The sequence below is a fragment of the Erithacus rubecula genome (assembly GCF_903797595.1).
Source record: "Erithacus rubecula genome assembly, chromosome: 2".
NCBI lineage: Eukaryota > Metazoa > Chordata > Aves > Passeriformes > Muscicapidae > Erithacus > Erithacus rubecula.
The window spans coordinates 70,148,990-70,169,743 of NC_136685.1; the positions used below are offsets into that span (position 1 = coordinate 70,148,990).

Consider the following 20,754-nt stretch of genomic DNA (forward strand, 5'->3'; position numbering starts at 1 on the left):
GGTGCTGTGCAGGGCCAGGATTCAGACTCAGTCATCCTCGTGGGTCCCTTCCAACTTGGCCTATTCTGTGATTCTGTGATAAATTGACTATTGAACTTGGACTAACTGACTTAAGAATCATCACTCCCTCATTAGCATTATCCAGGTAAATAAAATAATTCAACACTTTTCCTCACGGAGTGTTGCAGCTTCCAAATCTATATAGATTTACTGAGTGAGTGAATACCTCAAGGAAAACACAGACCCTGGGGAAAAAAGGCCAACAATTAAATCAGATCCAAGTAATCTTTGGATGAAATACCACACTTGGAAAAAAAACTTATTTTGGTACAATTCTAGATATATCTAGATACATAGTTTTTCCAAGCTTCTTTTGCTCTCAGAAATGCTGAATGCTCAGAGTTTAGACTCTTTCTCATATCTTAAAAGTGATTGTAAAGAGATGGCAAAGATGAATAACTGAAGTGAAAAAGTAAGTAACTGATAAAGGACAAACCAAATGACCTCTACCACATCTCTTGCCATTTGTTTTTCAATGTGCATTGTAGGATACAAACTTATTCTACAGCTCTATTCCACAAGTCTTTTAACAGCAGGAAAAATCCGTGAGCCCTGCATGCAAATGACATGCAGGGCTGTCATAAGCCATAAGCCCTGCATGCATAAGCCCTTCTGGTAAATGACAGCATTAAGTCAGAATAAATAACTGGATTGTCCCAGCCTGTTCCAGATTTGTTTAACAATAGATGGTAGCAGTGTTCCCATCAGAGAGCTTCAGAGGTAGGAAAACAAACTGAAAAACCATCTTTGACAGAATTGCCAGAAATCCTTCATGCTTCTTACCACAAACGTAGAGCAGAAAATCACATCTGTGGCACTAATTAGGAAAGAAGAAACTGTCAATGGGCTCCATCTTAAGTAAAAGCAAATGAAGTGAACAGAATGCAAGATCATTTTACCGAAGTTAAAATACAGCAACCAAAGGAGAACTTTTGGTTTTGAAAATACCCTTCTATAGTCTGTAAGGTGCTTTTTAGTATATGAATGCACTTCCAAAAGGAGAAAGTGTGCCAGTCACTTATGTACCTTCAAAACATAACTGTGTGGTAATTTCTTGATCTTTTTCTTACAATGAATATATAAAACTTAAATTTTTTTTTGTCTTAGAATACTTATCACCATCAAAGCAAGTGTCATCATGAATGTGACTACCAAGACACACTTAGCAGAAGTTAATATATCTGAGCAAAGTCAATGGGATAAAATTAGCCTCTAAAATTATAATGAGGATCTGCTGACTCAGGTTTTAAAAAGGTGAAATTTTAGACTATGGCTTATACACTACATTGGACTAATTATTTTCTATTTCTAGATTTAATCTATTTTATCTAGTTCAAACTTTTTCACATAATTAAGTTCCATGACAACAAAATAATCTTTGGGAAGTGACAAAGCTAAATTTCAAACACACACAATACATTTCAAGAGTAGCACAAAGGAAGCAACATGATCTTAGTTTATATCCATCCCCCACACTGAATAAACCAAACTAGTAATTCTCTAGCTGTGATTTCCAGTCAGCAAACATTGCAAAGAAGCTTATTAAAATGTAACTTGAATCTTTAATCCTTTGTAGAGCCAAACATTCTCCAGACTTTACCCTCTGGTTTTACTCCCCATAGGAGAAGGCAAAGGCAGAGATACTGGTGGTATTCTGTAAATTGGTTCTTCAACCTATGCATTGCTTTGACATTCTACTATTTGATGATGAAAAAGGGGAGAATTTATTTTGAAAAAATAAAATATTCAAATTAATATTGTATGCAATCAGAGGATAGCTTTCTAAACCACAGTGAACACCTCTGTGAGCACATGCACATGCATGTCCATATTCATTCTGCATGAATTTAATGAAATATGTATTGAATGAGCAGAAGAAATTAAACAAAACCAACACATACTGTGCAGAAGCATCCTTCTGCAGAAGTATCTATCCTGTCTCCTTTAAATTCTCATCTATAAACAACCAGTTACTGGGTTACCAGCTCTGCCTCTGAGTTCAGAGCAAGATCAGACTGTTTACAACTAACAACAACCACAGATGCCAATGAGCACTATTTTATGGAATTTCATAAAATTCATCATTTCTTAACCAGTTGATCACAGTCTTTGACACAACAGCTGATGGGTTACAAAGTAAAAAATTACTTTTCAGATTTAGAAAATTCCAGAGCTTTTATTCACACTTTTTTTCTTAGGTATTTTTCAGTACAGTAGGAAATTTTAAAATAAATAAAATATCAATGTACAAAACACAAGATTTATTTACAGGAGTACTTGTATCATCTTGATTTAGTTCACAGTAAATCTTTTTTCACTGATTTGGCAAACAACCCATTCTCTGGAAGCTTGATCTTTCATCTCCTGTATCAGCAGCTACCTTCTGATAAAAGGACTAAATTTTGCATCCAAAATTTAATAATGATTTATGAAGTTTGTCTTTAAATTAGATTTATCAAATATTAGGTTTCTGTAACTGTTTAGATATAACTATGTCCAGTCATAAGCCCATTTAGTTCATGTAGCTAGATTCATTAACATTAGCTTTCTGTCACTGATTGTCTTTATTTTTATCAAAGTTGTCTTTGTAAGTTGCATAGTTTCATCCCACTTGTTTTTCTCAGGGCTCGTGTATGTCACCAAGTTCTCAGTGTACTGCAAGACTGACTTCAAAAACCTAGGAGAAACGACATTAGAGAAAAACTCTTAAGGATTTTAAAAGAATAATAAAAAAAAAAAAAAAAAAAAAAAAAAAAAAAAAAAAGGAGAGAGACGAGAAGAATATTGCAATGTCTGCCTTAAAGCTGAAAACTTCTTCAAGTTTCCAAATCTCCCTCAGGAGGATTGGATGAATGATACATAAAAGTTTGCTCTACTTTTGGAGAACCACTCTCTCCCTCTCACAGTAAGATGGGAAGATCTTCAGAACTGCAATTAACACTACCATAGAAAGAATACAGTGACCAAATGTGTGATAGAGCTTTCCCCAAATGGCTTCCTTTGCTTTCTTGGTCAAATGTTTCACAATGTATGTGATATCCAACCAGCTGTTAATTAACACACAATGAGTAAAGTCAGCAACGTATTAAATGCAACTTTCATGTATTAATATTCCCTACCTATGCTTCAAAAAAGTTAATTTAGTTCCTGAGTGAACATAGTCCAAAGTAAAATTATGACTATAATGATAAAAAATCTCTACTGTACAGATCACAAAGGAATTCTGGGGCAATTCCTATTTGCATAAAGTAAATTTATATACTCACTTTAGATACTGCTGATAATCAAAAGGATTCTTCTTACAAACTGAATGAACATTGACTAGTTCCAGAGTAATCAACAGTAAGATGAGTCGCAACACTGGCGACAAAAATTTAATGCTAGAAATAAAATAAAAATACTTATTTAAACAAACTAAACTCAAATTTTAAAAGAAATCATTAATATTAAAAAAAATATTTAGACTCTGCACCCAATCTAAATTGCTGGCTATTGCTAAATTGGGGAAAAAAAGGCTACGAAATGTCCTTCAGTAGAAAGCAGTACAAATCTCAGAAAGTAAATAGAGACTATAAACTCAAAATGAGGGGGAGAAAAGAAAGCAATTATCTGAGATTCCGAAGAAAAACTCCAAGTTCCCATTAATCCATAGATAATAAACTTCAGTTCAACTGAATCATTAATGTGTATCATCAGTTGTCACTTTAAGCTATGCCTCTTAAATAATATGTTTAACATTTTTATGAACATAACCTTGTCAGTAACAAAGTGTTTATAAAATTCTGGAAAGCCCCTATGATTAAGAAAAAAACTAATGGAATATTAAAATTTCTTTTATCTATAAAGAGACTGATTCAGGTGTAATGACAAAAAAAGCAGTAAACTAAAGTAGATAAAAATCTTCAAACCAGTTAAACCTACTGCAGTCAGATAAAATTTGAATGACGTTTATATACTTAATAGGAAAAGCCAGAAACTAAAAAAATACAAACTAACATTCAAGTAATATTTAATTTGAAAACTTGTAATTTACAGTTACATAATCTAGCAATGCCCTTTAAATTATTCTCCAATTTGAGATTTTCTTGTTATTTCAATATTGTTATATAATGGAAATCTGATTGATGCTTGACTCTGAAATGGCTAACAAGAACGCGTGCTGTTGACTTTAAACTTGCAAGTGAAGCCACTGAAAGGCAGCAACAGCAACAGCAGCGTGCAGCCATTCTCTCATAACCCTAACCACAGAGTAAAGCAAACCAGCAGCCAACCTGTTCAGCATCCGCCGATAGTTGTGCCTCTGGCGAGAACGCAGAGCCTTGTTGACCCACTGCGTGTATCTGAGCCCAGCGCCGGCAGTAACCTGCTGGGACACTTGATGGCACTGCGCGCTTATTTTGCGGAGTAGCACCACAACTTCCAGCACAGGTCGTGGGGAATACAGCGTGCAAATGCGGGTATCGCAAAGTTCCACCAGCAGCCTCCAAAACAGGAAGGGATTTTTAACGTCAATCTTTTGTTAGCTGGATTTAACATAGGATACATTTCATATTAAGTGCGGTTTGATCACGATGTTGTAATTCAGAAAATCTGGAAACAAACTGCCCTTACCTCATGACTGAAAAAAGCAAGGATCTGTGTAGTAGGAGTAGTGATTGTGTTTTCTATCACTTTGCTGAATATAAATGCAAAATTGATTATGATGAATATGTTTCCCGTTTCAGATCAAAGAAACACAACCACAATAAACAAAACTGCCTGGCTGAAATGATACACTGAACACATCAAATCACAGCAGGGCTGTGGTTGAAGCCTCCCACTATAGCTCAACTCACAATGAATTTACATCCACCATAATAAAATTCAGTGAAACAAATGCTATTAATTAGTACTCCCATTAGTGTGTGGTCTTTCTTCTGGGCAGAACAAGAAGCAGACTTAACATTGCGTAAAATGCAGGTGATGAGGCCATTTTTTAAATCAACACCACACCAGATCATGCTTTGTTAAAGAACACAAATATCTTCCTGCTGTCTTATCTGCTACACAAATGGGTCACACATCACTTTAAACACTCTGTTCTTACAGAAGTGTTTCTTAATCTCCCTCATGCTCAGTTTAGCCCTGAGATAGCAAAACAATGACTTGAAGTGATAAAGGCAGAAAACTCTTAGTATAAAGTTTAATACCTCAGAAATTAGGTTTCTTTAAATTTACAGATTGGTAGGTAGGAAGCAGAAGATCCATACAATACATAAGTAAAGCAACAGGTAGAATTCTCTTTGCTCTATGCTGCCCATGCCTAATGGGTTTGATTAGGTGTGTTCTGTTCCAACATATTCATTCAGTCGTGGGATTCTTAAGGTGCTCTAAGAGTGGTAATTAAAAGTCAATTAATAAGTCAGATATTATTGGAATTAACATAACTCCAAGTCTGACACCAAGTGTAACTTGATATATATTATATTAAAACATGAAGAGTAGAATTACATAGCAGCATATTGCCATTTTGAATGCCACACACAGCTGTGACACTAAGCACATTAAAAACGATTTCTGAAGCAGTTTTAGCACAAACTAGACTAAAACCAACCTAATATAGTAAGTACACAAATATTTAAAGTATTTTGCTTTTGTGATCTCACAAAAAAAAAAGAAGTTACTTTTCCAGGCTAGTTTCTAAGTAAAATTTCTACCGTAATTCCAAAATGTTCAATGTCTCATTCTTATTTTGAAGATAATGTTCAGCTGCAATCCTAAAATTTTCAGATTAAGTCATAAGGAACATTAGAAAAGTGCATATAATATTTCAAGCATTTCTCTGCAAACAGGAACAGGATAATTTAGATTTGAGAGTTCTTACATTGGGCTGCAAATAGAAGCTGACAGCAGGAACCAGGAGAGTATCAAACTCACCTCTCTGTTAGAACACTATTGATAGGATCATCTGAACTGCAGCAATTCTGGGGCATATAATGCTGCAACTGAGATATAATTTCAGATACCATCAAAATTAAAGTATTAACTTCAGCATTTTCTTCCAACCTTAAAACAAAAGAGAAAAAATATTTGAGATTATAAAATTGTTTTGTACTCATTATTTCTTAAATGGCAAAGATGCAGACTTTTTTTGACATCAATGTATTTAGTGTCCACTCTTACACTCTAATATAGTTTATTTTCCCTCTATCTCACAAGCATGATTTTCTTTCTCCAACTAAAGGAACCTTTTCTCAGTGTCACCAATCTTCAGAACTCCTCTTAATCCTCCATTCATGAAAAGCCTACAATATATTGTTTATATGATAGATGCATTAAAATTTCTTCTCTCAGCTCTAAACAAGTACAACATCCTCCAGTGATATTAATGACTTCTTCCTTTTCAAATAACAATAAAATGCTACATTCTTCTTTTAACCAACATCTCATATAAAGTTTCCCACTGGTTACCAAGTTCTTTCCAGAATAAGGAATTACTTGCAGTTTTATATCTGGTGATCTTATATAGCACATACATACCCTTTAATTTTTTCCACTTGTTCCTCAGGCACTGTTGGCAATTCAGGCCATAAGTGGATGCTCTTCATACATTCCAGCACCTCAAAAATAAATAATGAAAAATATTTTGTAAAGTATAGACTTTGACATGCTTTTCTTAGCAGCCCATTTAGAAAAAAAAAAGGCAAGAGGCAGTAAGTTATTTGTTCACTGGTCATAATTGTGCAAGCCAACTTCATTTGTTAAGCTTTAGGTTAGAGCAAAAAGTCTGGATGTACACTGCCATGCCAAAATATTATCTGAATGAACTAATTTAATATTCTGTGGAGCTTTTTTAGTACAAAAGAATAGCTAACACTTTTGTAACACAATGTTTGAATGCTGTTGAAAAGTAAAAGAATTAAGTATGCATACTGCAATCTCTAATCAATAGAGAAACGTCCTCAAGCAGTTCATTAAACTGATTGGCAGAGAACTACCATGACATTAGAAAGCAGATATTGCTACCATTACAGAATCTTAATCAGCTGGCCCTCTCACAGTAAAAAACTCAGTAACAGCCTGATCCAAGATTCTTGGAGACAGGACCTAGCAGTGTTCCTGACATAAAAATGCAGAAGCAGATTAGGAAAACTACAGAAAAGCAAACACTCAGGTAAGAATAAAGCTATTTCATGATCTAGAATGGTATCAATTGCATTAACAGGTATCAATTGCAGCTGTGACTTCCTTTATGCTTTGATAAATAAACAACAACAACAAAAAAGTAGGGCTTGAACTTTTTTTAGGACAATCAAAGCATGCAGAAAAGAATTACATAATTCTGAGGATTCACAATTTCAAGGACAATGCTTTCACAGATAGAAGTACATACCTGCTTCTTGAGTCGGGAAATTGGATGAAACCGAGATCGGTAGCAACTTGCACAGTTCATCAGTGGTTTTAGGACCATGTGTTCCTGATTTACAAGATGACAGACAATACTCAACAGTTTCTCTAAGCTGTCCTAATCATACACAGACTTAGACTTCATTTTATGCATGCCACCTATAGCACTGATGTCAGTAAACACTGCCAAATGTCTAAGGGCTGAAAGAAGTAATCAGCACAGTGAGTGCTTAAAGCTTAATTTCACATATTTTAACTATGAAGCCTGACAGCAGCTGACAGAAAAGCAACCAAGTATTCTCTTCATGTGGCAGCACACCATACATCTGGAGAAACTAAAAAAGAGCTGCAACTAATAAATAGAAGATTTATCTCACAAGTTGCTACGTTATATTGAAAAACATAATCCCAAATATAAACAGGAAACTGGGGAGAGCAAAAATAATAATTGCTAATATTGAGAAACAGAGCACAAGGCAAAAAGTATTTGCAAATCTATAGTGTAAGTACAGATACAAATAACACTTCCATTAGCAAGGCAGTATTATTTACAGTGTCTCAGGAAAAGAAAATCCTGATAACTACAAACCTCGGTGGGTGAGCTACAGATGTTCTACATACCTTGCAGATAATTCTGAAGATAAACAGGCTAGTTCATAAATACAATTTGACAAAATTAAACGGAATCCTTATAATTTATGGATCAACCTTGTGAATTAGGGCTGGTTAAGCCAACAAATTCACATACAGGAAGAAAGGGTAACATTTTGGAAAACTTTCTATACTTATTTCACTACAAAACTAGACAAAAACATACCTTCACAATTTTTTACTTGGAACAATATTTCATTAGCACAAAAAGAAGTTGTCAAGAAAGATTCAGCCATAAAACTCTCTAAAATTGTATCCAAGATAACTGAAAAAAAATCTTCAGAGAACAGAATATTGGTCCCTACCTTAAAAGAACACATATCCTCATCTGAGAATCTGCAGAGAATAGTAATAGCAAATCCAATTATCTGATTTGCTACTTTTCTAGGAAAAGTTTCTAGATTGATCTCTCCATGGCTTAAACGATCTCTTATACGTGGGCCCTCCTGGTGGTTCAAGAAATCCCAAAGGAAGTCCTGTGGAAACATACACCAACTATACAGAAATCTATTCTATGTGTACCCATACAGAATTGAATATATCAATGTATAGAATATCTTTGAAAGACAAGTATGCAATCATGTCTATAGGATAAGGGTATTTAGGTATTCAGAAAAAAACCTAGTGCAAACTGTACTTGTAACATACATTCTATATTGTGACAACTAACAACAGGTTTCCTTCAGCTTTGTGTCCCAGGCCCTTCACATCCCCACTGCCTCTGGCAACAGGACTGTAACCTCAGATCTCCTCTACACCCTCAAAAAAACTCTAAACTAGATACCCAAACATTTCCTGCTCACAATCTGTTTGGCTAGTAAGATGCAGAATGTGCTCAGGTAGGTTTGAGCCACATTTTTGTTTTATCTACCCAGATAGTGCAAGATGTGTCCCAGAAGCACTCAGAAATAAGTCTGCTATTTCCCTATATGACACATGCTCATATAAAATAAGTATTAGACATATCATAAAGATAATTACTAAGTGAAACAAACAAACAAAAGTCAACGATGACGAAACCATAGAACACTTTCAAAACACTTTCCATGGCAGGCTCCTCAAGAACTACAGGTAGCTGGTTGACTTCTTCATTATGCAAATGCTTTGCTAGCATCTAGAAAAAAAAAAATAATTTGAAGAGAAACTTATTAAATTATTGATCATATAATCAAAGAAGAAACACCAACTAAAGTAGTTTTCTTAATCTGATGTGATTACTTCTGCCACTCTAGAATCAAGATGCCTAATTATTACTGACAAACAACTTGAAATAATCCAATCAACCTGTAAAACTGAGGATTTATGCTGGCAATATTTTTTTGGTATTTATTTTGAATAACTGAATCTAGGAAAAAAAGCAGAATGTTTGTTTCTGTGGAGTGATAAATTTCAAGACAAAAACATTTAGGAAAAAATAGTCTGTTTATAACAATTTGTATTAATTTTGATATTTTCTGGAGCATTCCAAATTTAAAGGGCTTACTGTCCATCTTTTATTTGGAAAAAAAAAAGTTAGAAATAATGTCATATTCAACTGAAGAAAGTGCATTCTTAACTCTAGTAATGGGAAACATTAATGGTTTAAATCTGACACTGATATATATTTGAAAAAAAAAAAATCACAGTACCTCATCAAAAGTGGTGTAGAAAGCAGAAGACTAGAACAAAACACAAATAATATTATTTGGTTTTCAAACAAAATCAATTAACTAGGCATGTATATAGAACTTTAGTTTATTCATTTGCATGAGATACCAGAGGTGCACGAATAGCAAAAAAGTCCCCTTATGAATGAAAAGTGGGACTTTGGGATTTTGTGCTGAGATTTTACAAACAAATATATAATGCCCTGCTTTTCACCCTAAACAACTGCTTCTGAACACTCATCTTCCACCTTTTAGAGGCAGACATTAAAAAATAATTAACGGCATTCATCACTCTCAACTGGAGATTTGTAAATAACTTTCCAAACTTGACTGAAATTTTGTGGGGTAAACCTATAAATGATTATAGACACTATACTTCTGGAATAACTGTTTTGCAAATATTGTAAGCACTAAATCATAATTGACTTTAGACAAAAGTTTACCTCTGCTGTTAGCAATCGATTTGGACATTTATTAGTTGTAGTGAAGAGCAATCTAAGTCCAACTTCCAGCTGAGGAAGTAAGAGAATCACACTGTCAGCATACCTGAAAAATCAACAGAGATATCCAAAGGGTGTTTTTCCTCCTTATAAATATAAACCATTTTAGAGTTACAGTCTCAGGCCAAACAATCCTGAAAAAATTCTTTTGTAATGCACTTTGTAAACAAACAATAAATTACCACCTGTGCCAAACAGAAACTGACCACTAAGTGTAAGCTCAGAGATGAGAATAACTCACAAAAAGATGAAGCAGGAAAATGGGAGAGGAAAATAAAACAGTACACTTAAAAAAAAAAAAAAATCAAAATACATGTGATTTAACATATGAAGATTTATTCCCACTTGCTTTGTAAATCTCTCCTTTCTTGCTACATCTCCAACAGCTCTTTTTGGGCTTCAAAATATAGTTTATAATCTTAGTTGGCACAACACAGAGCCATAACTCAACAAACTTTCCAAGATATCACCATAACAAAGCATAACTATATGCTGTGAAGTTGTTTAGTAGGAAGTCTTGGAATCTGCAAATGCAGATGTAAAAATACAGAATATATTCTTTTTAGATTCTATTAAAAAATAATTTTAAAATATCTTACCTGCTTTGCCTGAAAGCTGTTAAAGCAGAAATCCAAAATGGTAACATTGTTTTCAATACAAAACTGGACAGTTTTACAAGTTCTTCAGCAATGGAAAGTATTTCATCATTAAGATCTGCAAGTCAAAAAGGCAACATTGAAAAATTGCATATAATCTACACTTTACAAATGAATTTTAAGTATTTCATTGAAAATATAGTATTATTTCAACATTTGTAAAGGGAGATTTAAAAGTTATCCAATTTATTTTAACTATGCAAGTACAACAGTAGCCATATTTAAGATCAGAATTTAAATATGTAAGATTGAATTTGTGGTGATAATATAAAATTACAGAGTAAAACCAGTTTAAAAAATCATGTTTTCTTTTTATTGAAAGACTACATAGCACCTAGATCCAGCTTCTGTTGAGTTGTTCTCTACCTCCTTCAAACTTTAAAAATACTTAAAAAAATGAATCATTTCTATTCAACCAGAATCAGTACAGCAGTATGAACATTTGAATATGAGCACATTGTTCCTATTTTATCAATTTTCTGTGCTGAAAATACAGCATAATAAATTAACACTTCATATTTCAATGCTAGCATGTAATGAAATCCGCACTTATAAATTTACATTATAAACATACTATCCAAGAGAAAGATTAAAATGATAAGTGCAACTTGATTGCACTAGGTGTTTTTACAAAGCAAATCAACAGCTATAGGATTTATACTACACAACTCTTGAAAGGTTGATTTGGTTCCCAAAAGCCCTGTCTCAATTTCTTGGACAGATGTTTCACTGACTATGTTGCACAAATTGACTGTGATCACCACTGATGTCAAGATTCCCTACATGCTGTTACTGCCTTAAAATAATAGGAATAAACCAAACAAGGTCTGTGGACAGGGAGAAGATTTTAATCTTCTTCAAATCCTTCCCTGAGAAAAGTATTAGTCTAGTGAAGATGTGCCACCATCTTTTACTCTGTTTCAACACCAGCTTCCCTGTAAGACTCAGGGCACTCCTGCTGCGAGCCTTGCAGTTGGAACCCATTGATTCTGAAAAAAGATTTCATAAAGACAAACTAGATGACTGCTACATTAAATTAACTCTCATAATCAAAAAAATGTAACATATAGTTGAAGTCTTTTAGAAGCAACCATATTTCATGTGTCAACATGTTATAATTATTTTAATATGCAGCAGTTTTTTACTCAATAGTCAGTGACCTGTCTACATATTAAAAAGTTGCCCTACAAGCATGATTGGTTCACCTCATGATGGTGTACACAGGTATCTTCGTTAAGATTTCATCTTGGAACCCTGGAAAATACATTATTTTCAACAGCACTTTTGGACAAGGAAACAATAGCAAATACAGGATAATAAAATATTTGCTAGTAGTGAAATACTTGCCTGGAAATGCATCAAGTTCCTCTAAGCTAATGAAGATCACATAAGGTCGATGTATTAAAACACCTTTAGTTTGCAGAAGATAAGTCTGTAACAACTGACCCAATCCTGCAGTTAAAAAAAGCAGCATAGCACAGTATCTAGGGAGAATACCACAATATATTAGAAAAGCTTATACAAAGAAATCTTTTGCAAATAACCAACATGTGTGAGTTAGGAACAAAGGGGTTTTTTTTATTAAAAGATGCCCAGAATGTACACTCCCCATCTAAGTAGGGACATTTCATAATTAATTGCATTTACAAGCATGAAAAAAAAAAAAATTAGAATTAGAAAAAAAGCATCACTGTATTCTACATTGGCTGCTGTTGCTCCTCCTTCTCCATTCCTCTGTCTTTTGTTCCAAGTTACTCCTCACTGCCCTGACTTTAAAAAAATAGTTAAACTTTCTTGAACTTTCTTGTTTGCCCTAATAGTACAAAACCCACTGGACATAATACTGGCCATTTTTGTAATGGCTGAAGTATTCTATGGAAATCCATTTACAAAAGAAGTAGAAGCAGCAAGAAAAATCTATTTTGTTTATCTCTGTAAGATAAGTAAGTGGTTACTAACCACTTTCCAAGAACTCACAAGTCTGACTGGTAAGAAAAGAAGTGGTTTTTTTCATGGTAACTTACTTGGCAGGAATTTCTTGTGGTGATGCAAACCCATGCCACAAAACATTACGAAGGTTCAGACCATGTGGAGATCCAATGAATACCCTCAGTACATTCATCTAATTAATAAACAAAGCAATTACTGCATGAAGAAATCTTTTTTGTTTTTCTTACCCTTCTTACTTTTATGACCTTTCCATGGCAGAAAAGTTCAGAAGTTATTCAGAAACTACCATGTCTGCTGTCAAGCTGACTGGCCACCACTTGTCAAAGCAACAAACTCACAATTTGCAATTCCCAGTATTCTCTGAAGGAGAATCCTTCAGTTCATTTGTACAGGATATACGATACTATATGGGAAGAATCAAACTAGTTATTAGACATCCCAAACAATTAGGACAGGCAAACAAACGAGATCAAGTTTAGCTCTTCTTGTAGTATAAATCCAGTGTAATTTAATGCAAATTAACATAAGGTAAATTTGGTAGGAAGAAAACCAGCTCAGTAGTTATTGCTTATTTCAAAACTCTGTACTTACTACAGCTTGTCCAAAGACATCTGCAAGCTGCTCAGATGCAAGCAAGTCTCTTAGAAGGAAAGGACAATCATTACCCTTAAGTAAATACACCTATTAAGAAAAAAGAGCAGTTAATAAATAATTTAGTATCCTTCTTTGTATTTCAAACATATATCTTGATTATTTTACCCAATAACCATTTTCATTATTGTAAAAACACTAATCAAACAAAACCAACCAAATCCTTAAAAAGGATTTAAATTCTGTAATTTCACAACAAATTAAAATTTAGACAATGTATTGGGAAAGAGTGGATATTTTACTTAATGTGAACATAGTTAAGCTTTTCACAGGGTCTGTATACATACTGCTTTTCTCTTCCAAAAAATCCCACAAAAACCAATAAGGCAAAACATGAACATGTAATTAAGGGAATAAGCTATACCAAGGACAGTGTATTTTGTTCTTACAATAGAATTTATAGGTTCTGTAATTGTGAAAGGGAGGAGACTTGTGGTTCATCTTCTGATTCAGACTGTTCTTTAAACAAGATTTTAAGCTTGTTGGACAATCTTAGTATCTCAAGTTTCAACTGCTATCACACCTTCCATTTGTACTCTCCCTGACATTTTTTTCCAATCCTTGGTGATTTGTTTTACTGCAAAATTTACCACGCCCCACACTTGGGCACACTGGTTTGTGACTTAGCCTATTGCTCCTTCTCTGTCATTTTGTTCTCCAGAACTCCTCATAGATATCGAACAACTGGTCATTTTAACTTACCTGGCTGTAAAACAGCCCAGCAGCAAAAGCTGTTTAAATACCTGTTTCTCCATTCTCCTTAAGAAAGAAATTAGCAGCCTTTTTTTCCATCTGCATGCTACCCCTCACAGAAGTTAATACACCATCAGATCTTTTGTGGAAGCTATGTTGCCTCACTTCAGCTAAATAAATCAAAGTAATAAAGACTACTACTATATGTACACTGATAAATCAAACTCCTCTTTCCTAATTAAATTTGTTAGCAACAGCACTCACACAAGCAACTCTAGAAGCACTGGTGAAGGAGCCCCACATATGTTTCCATTAGCACAACTGGATCCAGGAAAGGACCTCTGTCCAACTCAAAATCCATGTGTGATGTCAGTGTATTACTACAGTATGGGATAATACCACTTTTTTCAATGCACAATTAAATCCAAGAGCTCATTCCCATCTTATGAAGCCAAATCTGCTCATGCTGGCACTTACATCACCCAAGGCTCGCTCCAAGCACGATGTTAGTTTCATTAAGCCAAGAGCAACTTCTGTAGCTTCTGCATATTGTAAAACATCAAATGCTTCAAGATATACCTGCATGGGAGAGGAAGAACATTGTGCTCAGCATTTAAAAGGAAAGATCGCATTGCCAAAAGCACAGAAAAATCTAAATATTCCTTCATGACAGCTGTTACGCAAATGTAGAAAGAAAACCATGCCAAAGAAATGGAAGTGTAGATGCCTGGAGAGAAATTTCCCTAGAGTACCTTTTGATATCTAGTGCCTTACACCTTTAAAATTATCCATAATAACTTTACCAGTTAAACTTGGTATTAGGCCCAGGTTATTAGAAAAACAAAATCCTACAAACTAATGTTAGAACAGGGCCAAGAGCTCTTCATGTTGTCTAATACAAAATCTAACTACAAAGTCAGAAAAGCAACCACCTATCAGAGAAGGGCAGTTAGTTACAAATTCTAAGCATTTTGGTTCATGGATATCTTTTCTGTATTCTCAATTAAACTTCCACAAAAGGTTCAGGTGCCAAAATACAAACTACTAACAGAAGTTTCCATACCTCTGTGCAGTTTGTCCAGTGGAACCACGATGCATACTGAATTACAAATTGCTCCTTGGTCAGAGATTTGAAGTGCAAATTAACAGATTCACAGACAGGTCCTAACGATCGTATGCTTTTGATATAATCCACGCTTTGATCTTAAATTGAAAATCAGAAGGTGATTAGGGTACCAACCTTCCTGAAAGTCTAATATTTTAAGACTCACTAGGGATAAAACCTGTTACAGTTTGTGTACATATTTAGCACAGACAATTTTATCCTATTTTAGCAAACCAATAAAAAACAATTTACTGGCCAAAATACCACACAGAAAAGGCATTCAAAACTTAAACTTCTACCCCAACAAAAATTTAACACAATAAAATATGGAAGTGAATAGGATTGTTATGCTTTTGTTGAAATGTGAATAACCTTCTAGAATTTCTGTAGAAGTTCCTTGTATCAAGCTGGAAGCTAGTGCAGGCTCAGTGGGAGTCAAATTGTACCACTTACAGCCTTTAAAGAAGGCGAATGGATATGCTACCTTACAGAGTGGAATCACTACTTCTTTTTCATGGAAAACCTTTTATAGGAAAATAAATTCTTTGGGTTTACTGAATGATACTTTTACCACCTCTGGAAATTAATAACAGAGCTTGCATGATGCAGTTTGGTAAATTAAAATTCAATTAATTCAGCAGGACATAAGTACTTAGTTTTGGTTAAAAAAACAACTACAAACTATTTCACATAGAAGGGAAACAAAGCAATATTTCTGTACAACCTAAATTTGGGAAACACAAACAAAAGAAACTGTAGGAATATTGATGGTCTCAGGCTTTTAAATTTACAGCAAAATTAATATAAAGAACACAGAACAAGGAAATTATGGGGTTGGAGAGAAGCAGAACTGAACCCTTTATGTTACAGGCATATTAAGATGGGAACCAAGAAGAAGACAAAGTAAGAGCTACTTAGGTAGCACAATAACACAAACCTTATGAGCCAGCAAAAGCCAAATACCAAATGCAGATGAAAAAATCAAAGCTCTTTGTATACATGAACTCTACATATTAAAATCTGCAGAGCTAACGTAATACTGTAACAAAGTGTCACAATTCAGCTAGGATTGCTATGAAATTCTGTATCAGTCTTAAATGCATCACTACTACACCAACCTGATTCAAGGTAACACACATGCTCTGTAACAGCTTGCCAACGTACTTCCCCGTTTCCAGATAAAATATTATTAATATCATAGGTGTCTTTCTTCTCAAATCCAAGTTTGCAAATCACATAATGCACAGGTTGAGAAAGGCAAGTAGTGATCGAGTCTGGCAATGCCATCTAGGAAAAACACACGGAAAAAAATCCTTGTATCAAGAAAGCACACAAGAACAAAAAACATTGTTAAAACATATCTATAAGCACAGCTACAAGACTGTAACATGGCACCTGCAAAAAAGTTGTTTGGGTTTGCAATGCAAATTTCATCCAGGCACATGACAAAAGGAATTCTCAACCAGAACTACCTTTGTAAAACTGAGGGAAAGTGTTGCTCTGTTTTCACAAGGTCAGGAGGGTGTATTTCAGAACGGTTGTATCTACTGAAACCACGACAACACAGACTGAAGAAAAATCCCCCAGCTTATATATAAATGTTCTGCCTAATCTCTGAGCTTGCAGAGAAACTGATGCTACGTCAAGTAAAGCAAGAGCATCAGTCCTTACAACCAGCAAGATCCTTGGAGGGGAGCAGGGGAAGAACACGTGAATTTTGTAGCAATATTAGTGCAATTTAAACATTCATGATATTTCCACATTAGTCTAAGGAGAAAAATGGACTGATTCAGAAGCACACACTTAAATTTTAAAAATTCCACAGATAAAACTGCCCATATTAAGAAGGATGAAAACGCTTCTGATTTAGCAAAAAAGTCACACTTCTTCACTAATCAGACAGACAAGAATTGTTTGATAATGAAGTACCACAACTAATAATAAGAATGAAAAATATGCTATTAAAACAAAAGCATGTTTTCCTCTTTAATTAGGTGGCAGAATTGACCCTCACAAACGCAATTTCTGAATTCGCGGCTTCAAGGAGAGAGGAAATATTTACATAGCTATCAGCACTGAGCAGTGTAACAGTTCCCATCGGAAACCGCTTTAGCTGACATCTGGAGCACCTACCTGCTACTTAAAGAAAAATAAATTTTAAACCCTACAATTTCCCTAAGACATATCATTCAGTCCATCTTAATTTGTATCTCTTCTTCTCCTTCTCCGTTTCACTGTTAGGGGCGGAAGGCCACAGCAAAACCTGCGCGACCGCTGCTCCCCTTTATTACAATTACCACTGTAAAACGGGCCAGACACGGGGCAGGGCGGTGACCTTCGCAGGCAGAGCAGGTCACCAAGCCGGGCTGGCAGCGGCAGAAGCCGGGCAGGGCTGTCCCCTCCCCTCCCCTCCGGTCCGGTCCCGCAGGCCGCAGCTCGGCCCTTGCCCGGCCCCGCCATGGCCGCCGCCGTTACCGCCGCCCGCGCGCGCCGCCTCGCGGGGCCGCCGCCCGCCGCCCGCCGCAGCCATGGAGCCAGGGAAAAAGCGCCCCGATAAAGACACAGTGAGCGGCACCGGGGCGGCGGGCGCTCCGGGGGGCTGAGCTGGCGGGGTGGGGGCACCCCGGGAGCGGGGACAGCGGGGGTGTGATGCCCGGCCGAGGCGGGGGTGTGATGCCCGGCCGAGGCGGGGGTGCCGGTCCAGGCCTGTAGCGCTTCAATGGGTGGGAAGGATAGGGCGTGGAGCATGCGGGTTAAAAGGTGCGTGTGATGCTGTGAAAACTGGTGCCGGGGTGCTGTTCCCTCCTGGTTTGGCATGGCTCGTGCTCTGGCGCAGTGCTCGCTCCTGCCCCGCCGTTGGGGTGCTGGCTCCGGCACGGGGAGGCCGAGCTGCCGTGGGGTGAGAGAAGGGGGATCCTCCCTGCGGTGGGGCAGTCCCTCCAACCCGGGCTGCTGCTCTAAACTAGAGGCTGTGCCCTCTACTGAAGGAATAAACAATTCTGTTTCTTGTTTGTTTTAACAGCTAACAACTATTGGTTGTTAAATTGAACTTACTAACAAACAGCATTTCATTTAAATAACAAAAGCTTTTTTTTCTCCTAGCGTACTTCCTTCAGTATGTTCAAAGTTAAGCCTAAGAGCAGGCGTTTCTGCGTTTTTTCAGGAGGCTGCAAATATTTAACAGAAATGTAATTACAACATTGTGCTAAAACTTGAGGGTTTACTATGTATTTTATACAGTGATATCCAGAAGTGGGTTTATTTACTAGCCACGTCTATAGAGAATTCAAGGTCTTTGGTTGCCTCGTTAGTAAATGAAATGACTTCTTGCAAGTGATTATGAAAACTCCTGTCACTAATAATAGCAGGTAAACTTTTAAGTACCACCATTATAGACATAAATTTTCTTCCATCATTAATGAAAGAGGTTGAAGGTAGTGTGGCTCAAGCTGAACCATTTCAGCAAAGAATCACTGGACTACGCCCTTTCTCACAAGTTCATTGCTACTCACATGGATGGGGATGCTCATTTGAAGACCTCAGCTGCAAGACTTGAGGTGGTTTTTCTGCTGTTAGGTGAGGTGTGATGAGCATGTCAGGGCTGTAGTCTTTTGAGATCTGAGTTTGCAGTTAGTAGATAATGAATGTCCACAGGCTAAGTGCAAGTGTGTTTGGTCCTTGTGTCTTTAGAGTAAGTGCTATTCAGAGTTCAACAAATATCAGCAGGCAATTTGCGCTAAGGCTGCCAACATGAGTGTTTTTAAGGACACTTTTAGGTAACATCCACAGTTGTTGAGAGAACTAATGTGTAAATGATTTCATAGAGAAAAAACTGCATTTCTTCCCTGATTCTTAAAACTCCTCAGAAGAAAGATTTGTGAGCCCCTGAGTAGCGCATCTTTTAAAATAATTCTCATTAGACTTTTATATTATCCATAAATTACATTTTTTTCTGTACTTCTTAGCATAAGACTTGCACTGTGATGTTATTTCACCTTTGAGTTATTTTCTCCTTTCCTGGAAAGGAACTGATGATTTTCTCTTATGTTAAGTTCTAGCAGTAATTAGGAAGTGGAGCTGAGACTGAAGAGTCAAGGAAACTTAGTAATGGTTTGTTAGGAAGTAATGGGTCTGGAAGACCATTGCTGTGACATTTGCTACGATCTCGTTTGCTCCTGGTGCTTTTCTGTCTCTTTGTTACTATTTTACAGTTCTATTTTAAGCCACCCTGGTGGACCAGAGGCGACCTTTCTTTCGCAACATCAGATTTGATTCTTGCATTCATAGAGGGACGAGTTTCGTTACCTGTGTTGAAGAGATAGGCGATCTTCAGAGATCTGGTTTTAAGTTCCAAGCAAAATTACAAAGCTTTGCACACTGGAGCTTACCTTTTTCCTATTTATTTATTTATTTATGAGCAAATTTAGTCATCAATACACATGCTAATCTTTTAGTAACAAGGAATAAGGACAAGTAAACTTTACAAATAGTAAATTAACCAAGTCTGTATTTTGGGTATTGTGTAGGCTTTTTGAATGAAATGCTTGAATTTGTGGCTAACAGTTTTGCATGGGTATGTTAATATGTGTGTCGTTTTACTTGGAGAAGGTAGTGAATTCAGGGTGCTAATGTGGTGTATCTGATTGACGAGTTTAAATGCAAAGTTAGGTGACAGTTGGATTCTGCTGGAAAAGAATTTAAAATTGAGTAGAAGTCAACCACTTCTCTTTCTTTCAGACAAAACAATAGTGTTAAAACAGCCAGAAGATGATAATCAGCTTCTAGCTTTCTCTGGTTTTTGTTAACATATTCCTAGATTAATTGCTGGAGTTTTTGTTCTCTTAACTCTACACCATAAAGGATTATTTAGAGTCTTTAAATTCTAAAATATTGACATGTGATGTAGATTTTTTAAATCATTTTGTACAGTCAAAAGGAAAAAAGGCATATCAAGATCCTTCAGACCCATCTCCAACAGAAGAAGATCAGGAAAAGCTGAAATACATCCATAACACATATAGACTGGAGCCACGTACTAAAGTTCAGGATGGTTTATTAAGAGACAGAGCTCAAGCCATACTAACGGTATAGTAGTATTTAAAATTAATTTTCTCATTGCAAAAGCAGATTGTCTTGCAGAAGTATTTATGGAACAGTGAATATTGCATAAACTTAAACATGCATAAATCTCTGCAGTTGTGAGTTTTGGCACATGAGTGTAATGTAAATGTACTCTGTTTTGCAAAGTGCAGAAGGGCCTCTGCAAGGTCACTGCTGAGCATGTGCTGTTTAGGCGGAGCTGAAGCTTCATAAACACTTGCATTTTTTAAAATCAAATTGAGCTACAGCACAGTTCAAAGTACCATAATCCACAAAATATACAGTTAGCAAAAGATCATGACATCAAATCTGTGGATTTCTATTCATTCTGCTAAAATTACAGGACGTGCATAAAA

At 35.9% G+C, this 20,754-nt stretch overlaps 2 protein-coding genes across 5 annotated transcripts in view; one reads left to right on the forward strand and one right to left on the reverse strand.

The window, feature by feature from the left end:
* The window catches only part of ERMARD (ER membrane associated RNA degradation), a 25,118-nt gene continuing 4,364 nt past the window's right edge, over positions 1-20,754 (reverse strand). The window contains exons 1-18 of one of the 4 annotated variants that reach the window (XM_079333139.1): positions 17,596-17,710; positions 16,417-16,585; positions 15,257-15,396; positions 14,671-14,772; positions 13,441-13,530; positions 12,924-13,021; positions 12,247-12,383; positions 10,843-10,957; positions 10,187-10,289; positions 9,726-9,755; positions 9,141-9,211; positions 8,403-8,571; positions 7,433-7,516; positions 6,580-6,659; positions 5,977-6,105; positions 4,332-4,541; positions 3,327-3,440; positions 1-2,737 (exon numbers count right to left, since the gene is read on the reverse strand). In XM_079333139.1, the coding sequence (XP_079189265.1) occupies positions 2,578-2,737; positions 3,327-3,440; positions 4,332-4,541; positions 5,977-6,105; positions 6,580-6,659; positions 7,433-7,516; positions 8,403-8,571; positions 9,141-9,211; positions 9,726-9,755; positions 10,187-10,289; positions 10,843-10,957; positions 12,247-12,383; positions 12,924-13,021; positions 13,441-13,530; positions 14,671-14,772; positions 15,257-15,396; positions 16,417-16,585 (2,001 nt within the window). In that variant the 5' untranslated portion in view covers positions 17,596-17,710 and the 3' untranslated portion in view covers positions 1-2,577. Of the gene's footprint in view, positions 2,738-3,326; positions 3,441-4,331; positions 4,542-5,976; positions 6,106-6,579; positions 6,660-7,432; positions 7,517-8,402; positions 8,572-9,140; positions 9,212-9,725; positions 9,756-10,186; positions 10,290-10,842; positions 10,958-12,246; positions 12,384-12,923; positions 13,022-13,440; positions 13,531-14,670; positions 14,773-15,256; positions 15,397-16,416; positions 16,586-17,431; positions 17,559-17,589; positions 17,711-20,754 lie in introns of those variants that run through there. The other 3 variants (XM_079333140.1, XM_079333138.1, XM_079333137.1) reach the window with 3 other exon arrangements.
* DYNLT2 (dynein light chain Tctex-type 2) overlaps positions 17,749-20,754 on the forward strand; it is a 5,182-nt gene continuing 2,176 nt past the window's right edge. The window contains exons 1-2 of the mRNA XM_079333199.1: positions 17,749-17,862; positions 20,228-20,383. Of these exons, the coding sequence (XP_079189325.1) occupies positions 17,827-17,862; positions 20,228-20,383 (192 nt within the window). The 5' untranslated portion in view covers positions 17,749-17,826. The remainder of the gene's footprint in view (positions 17,863-20,227; positions 20,384-20,754) is intronic.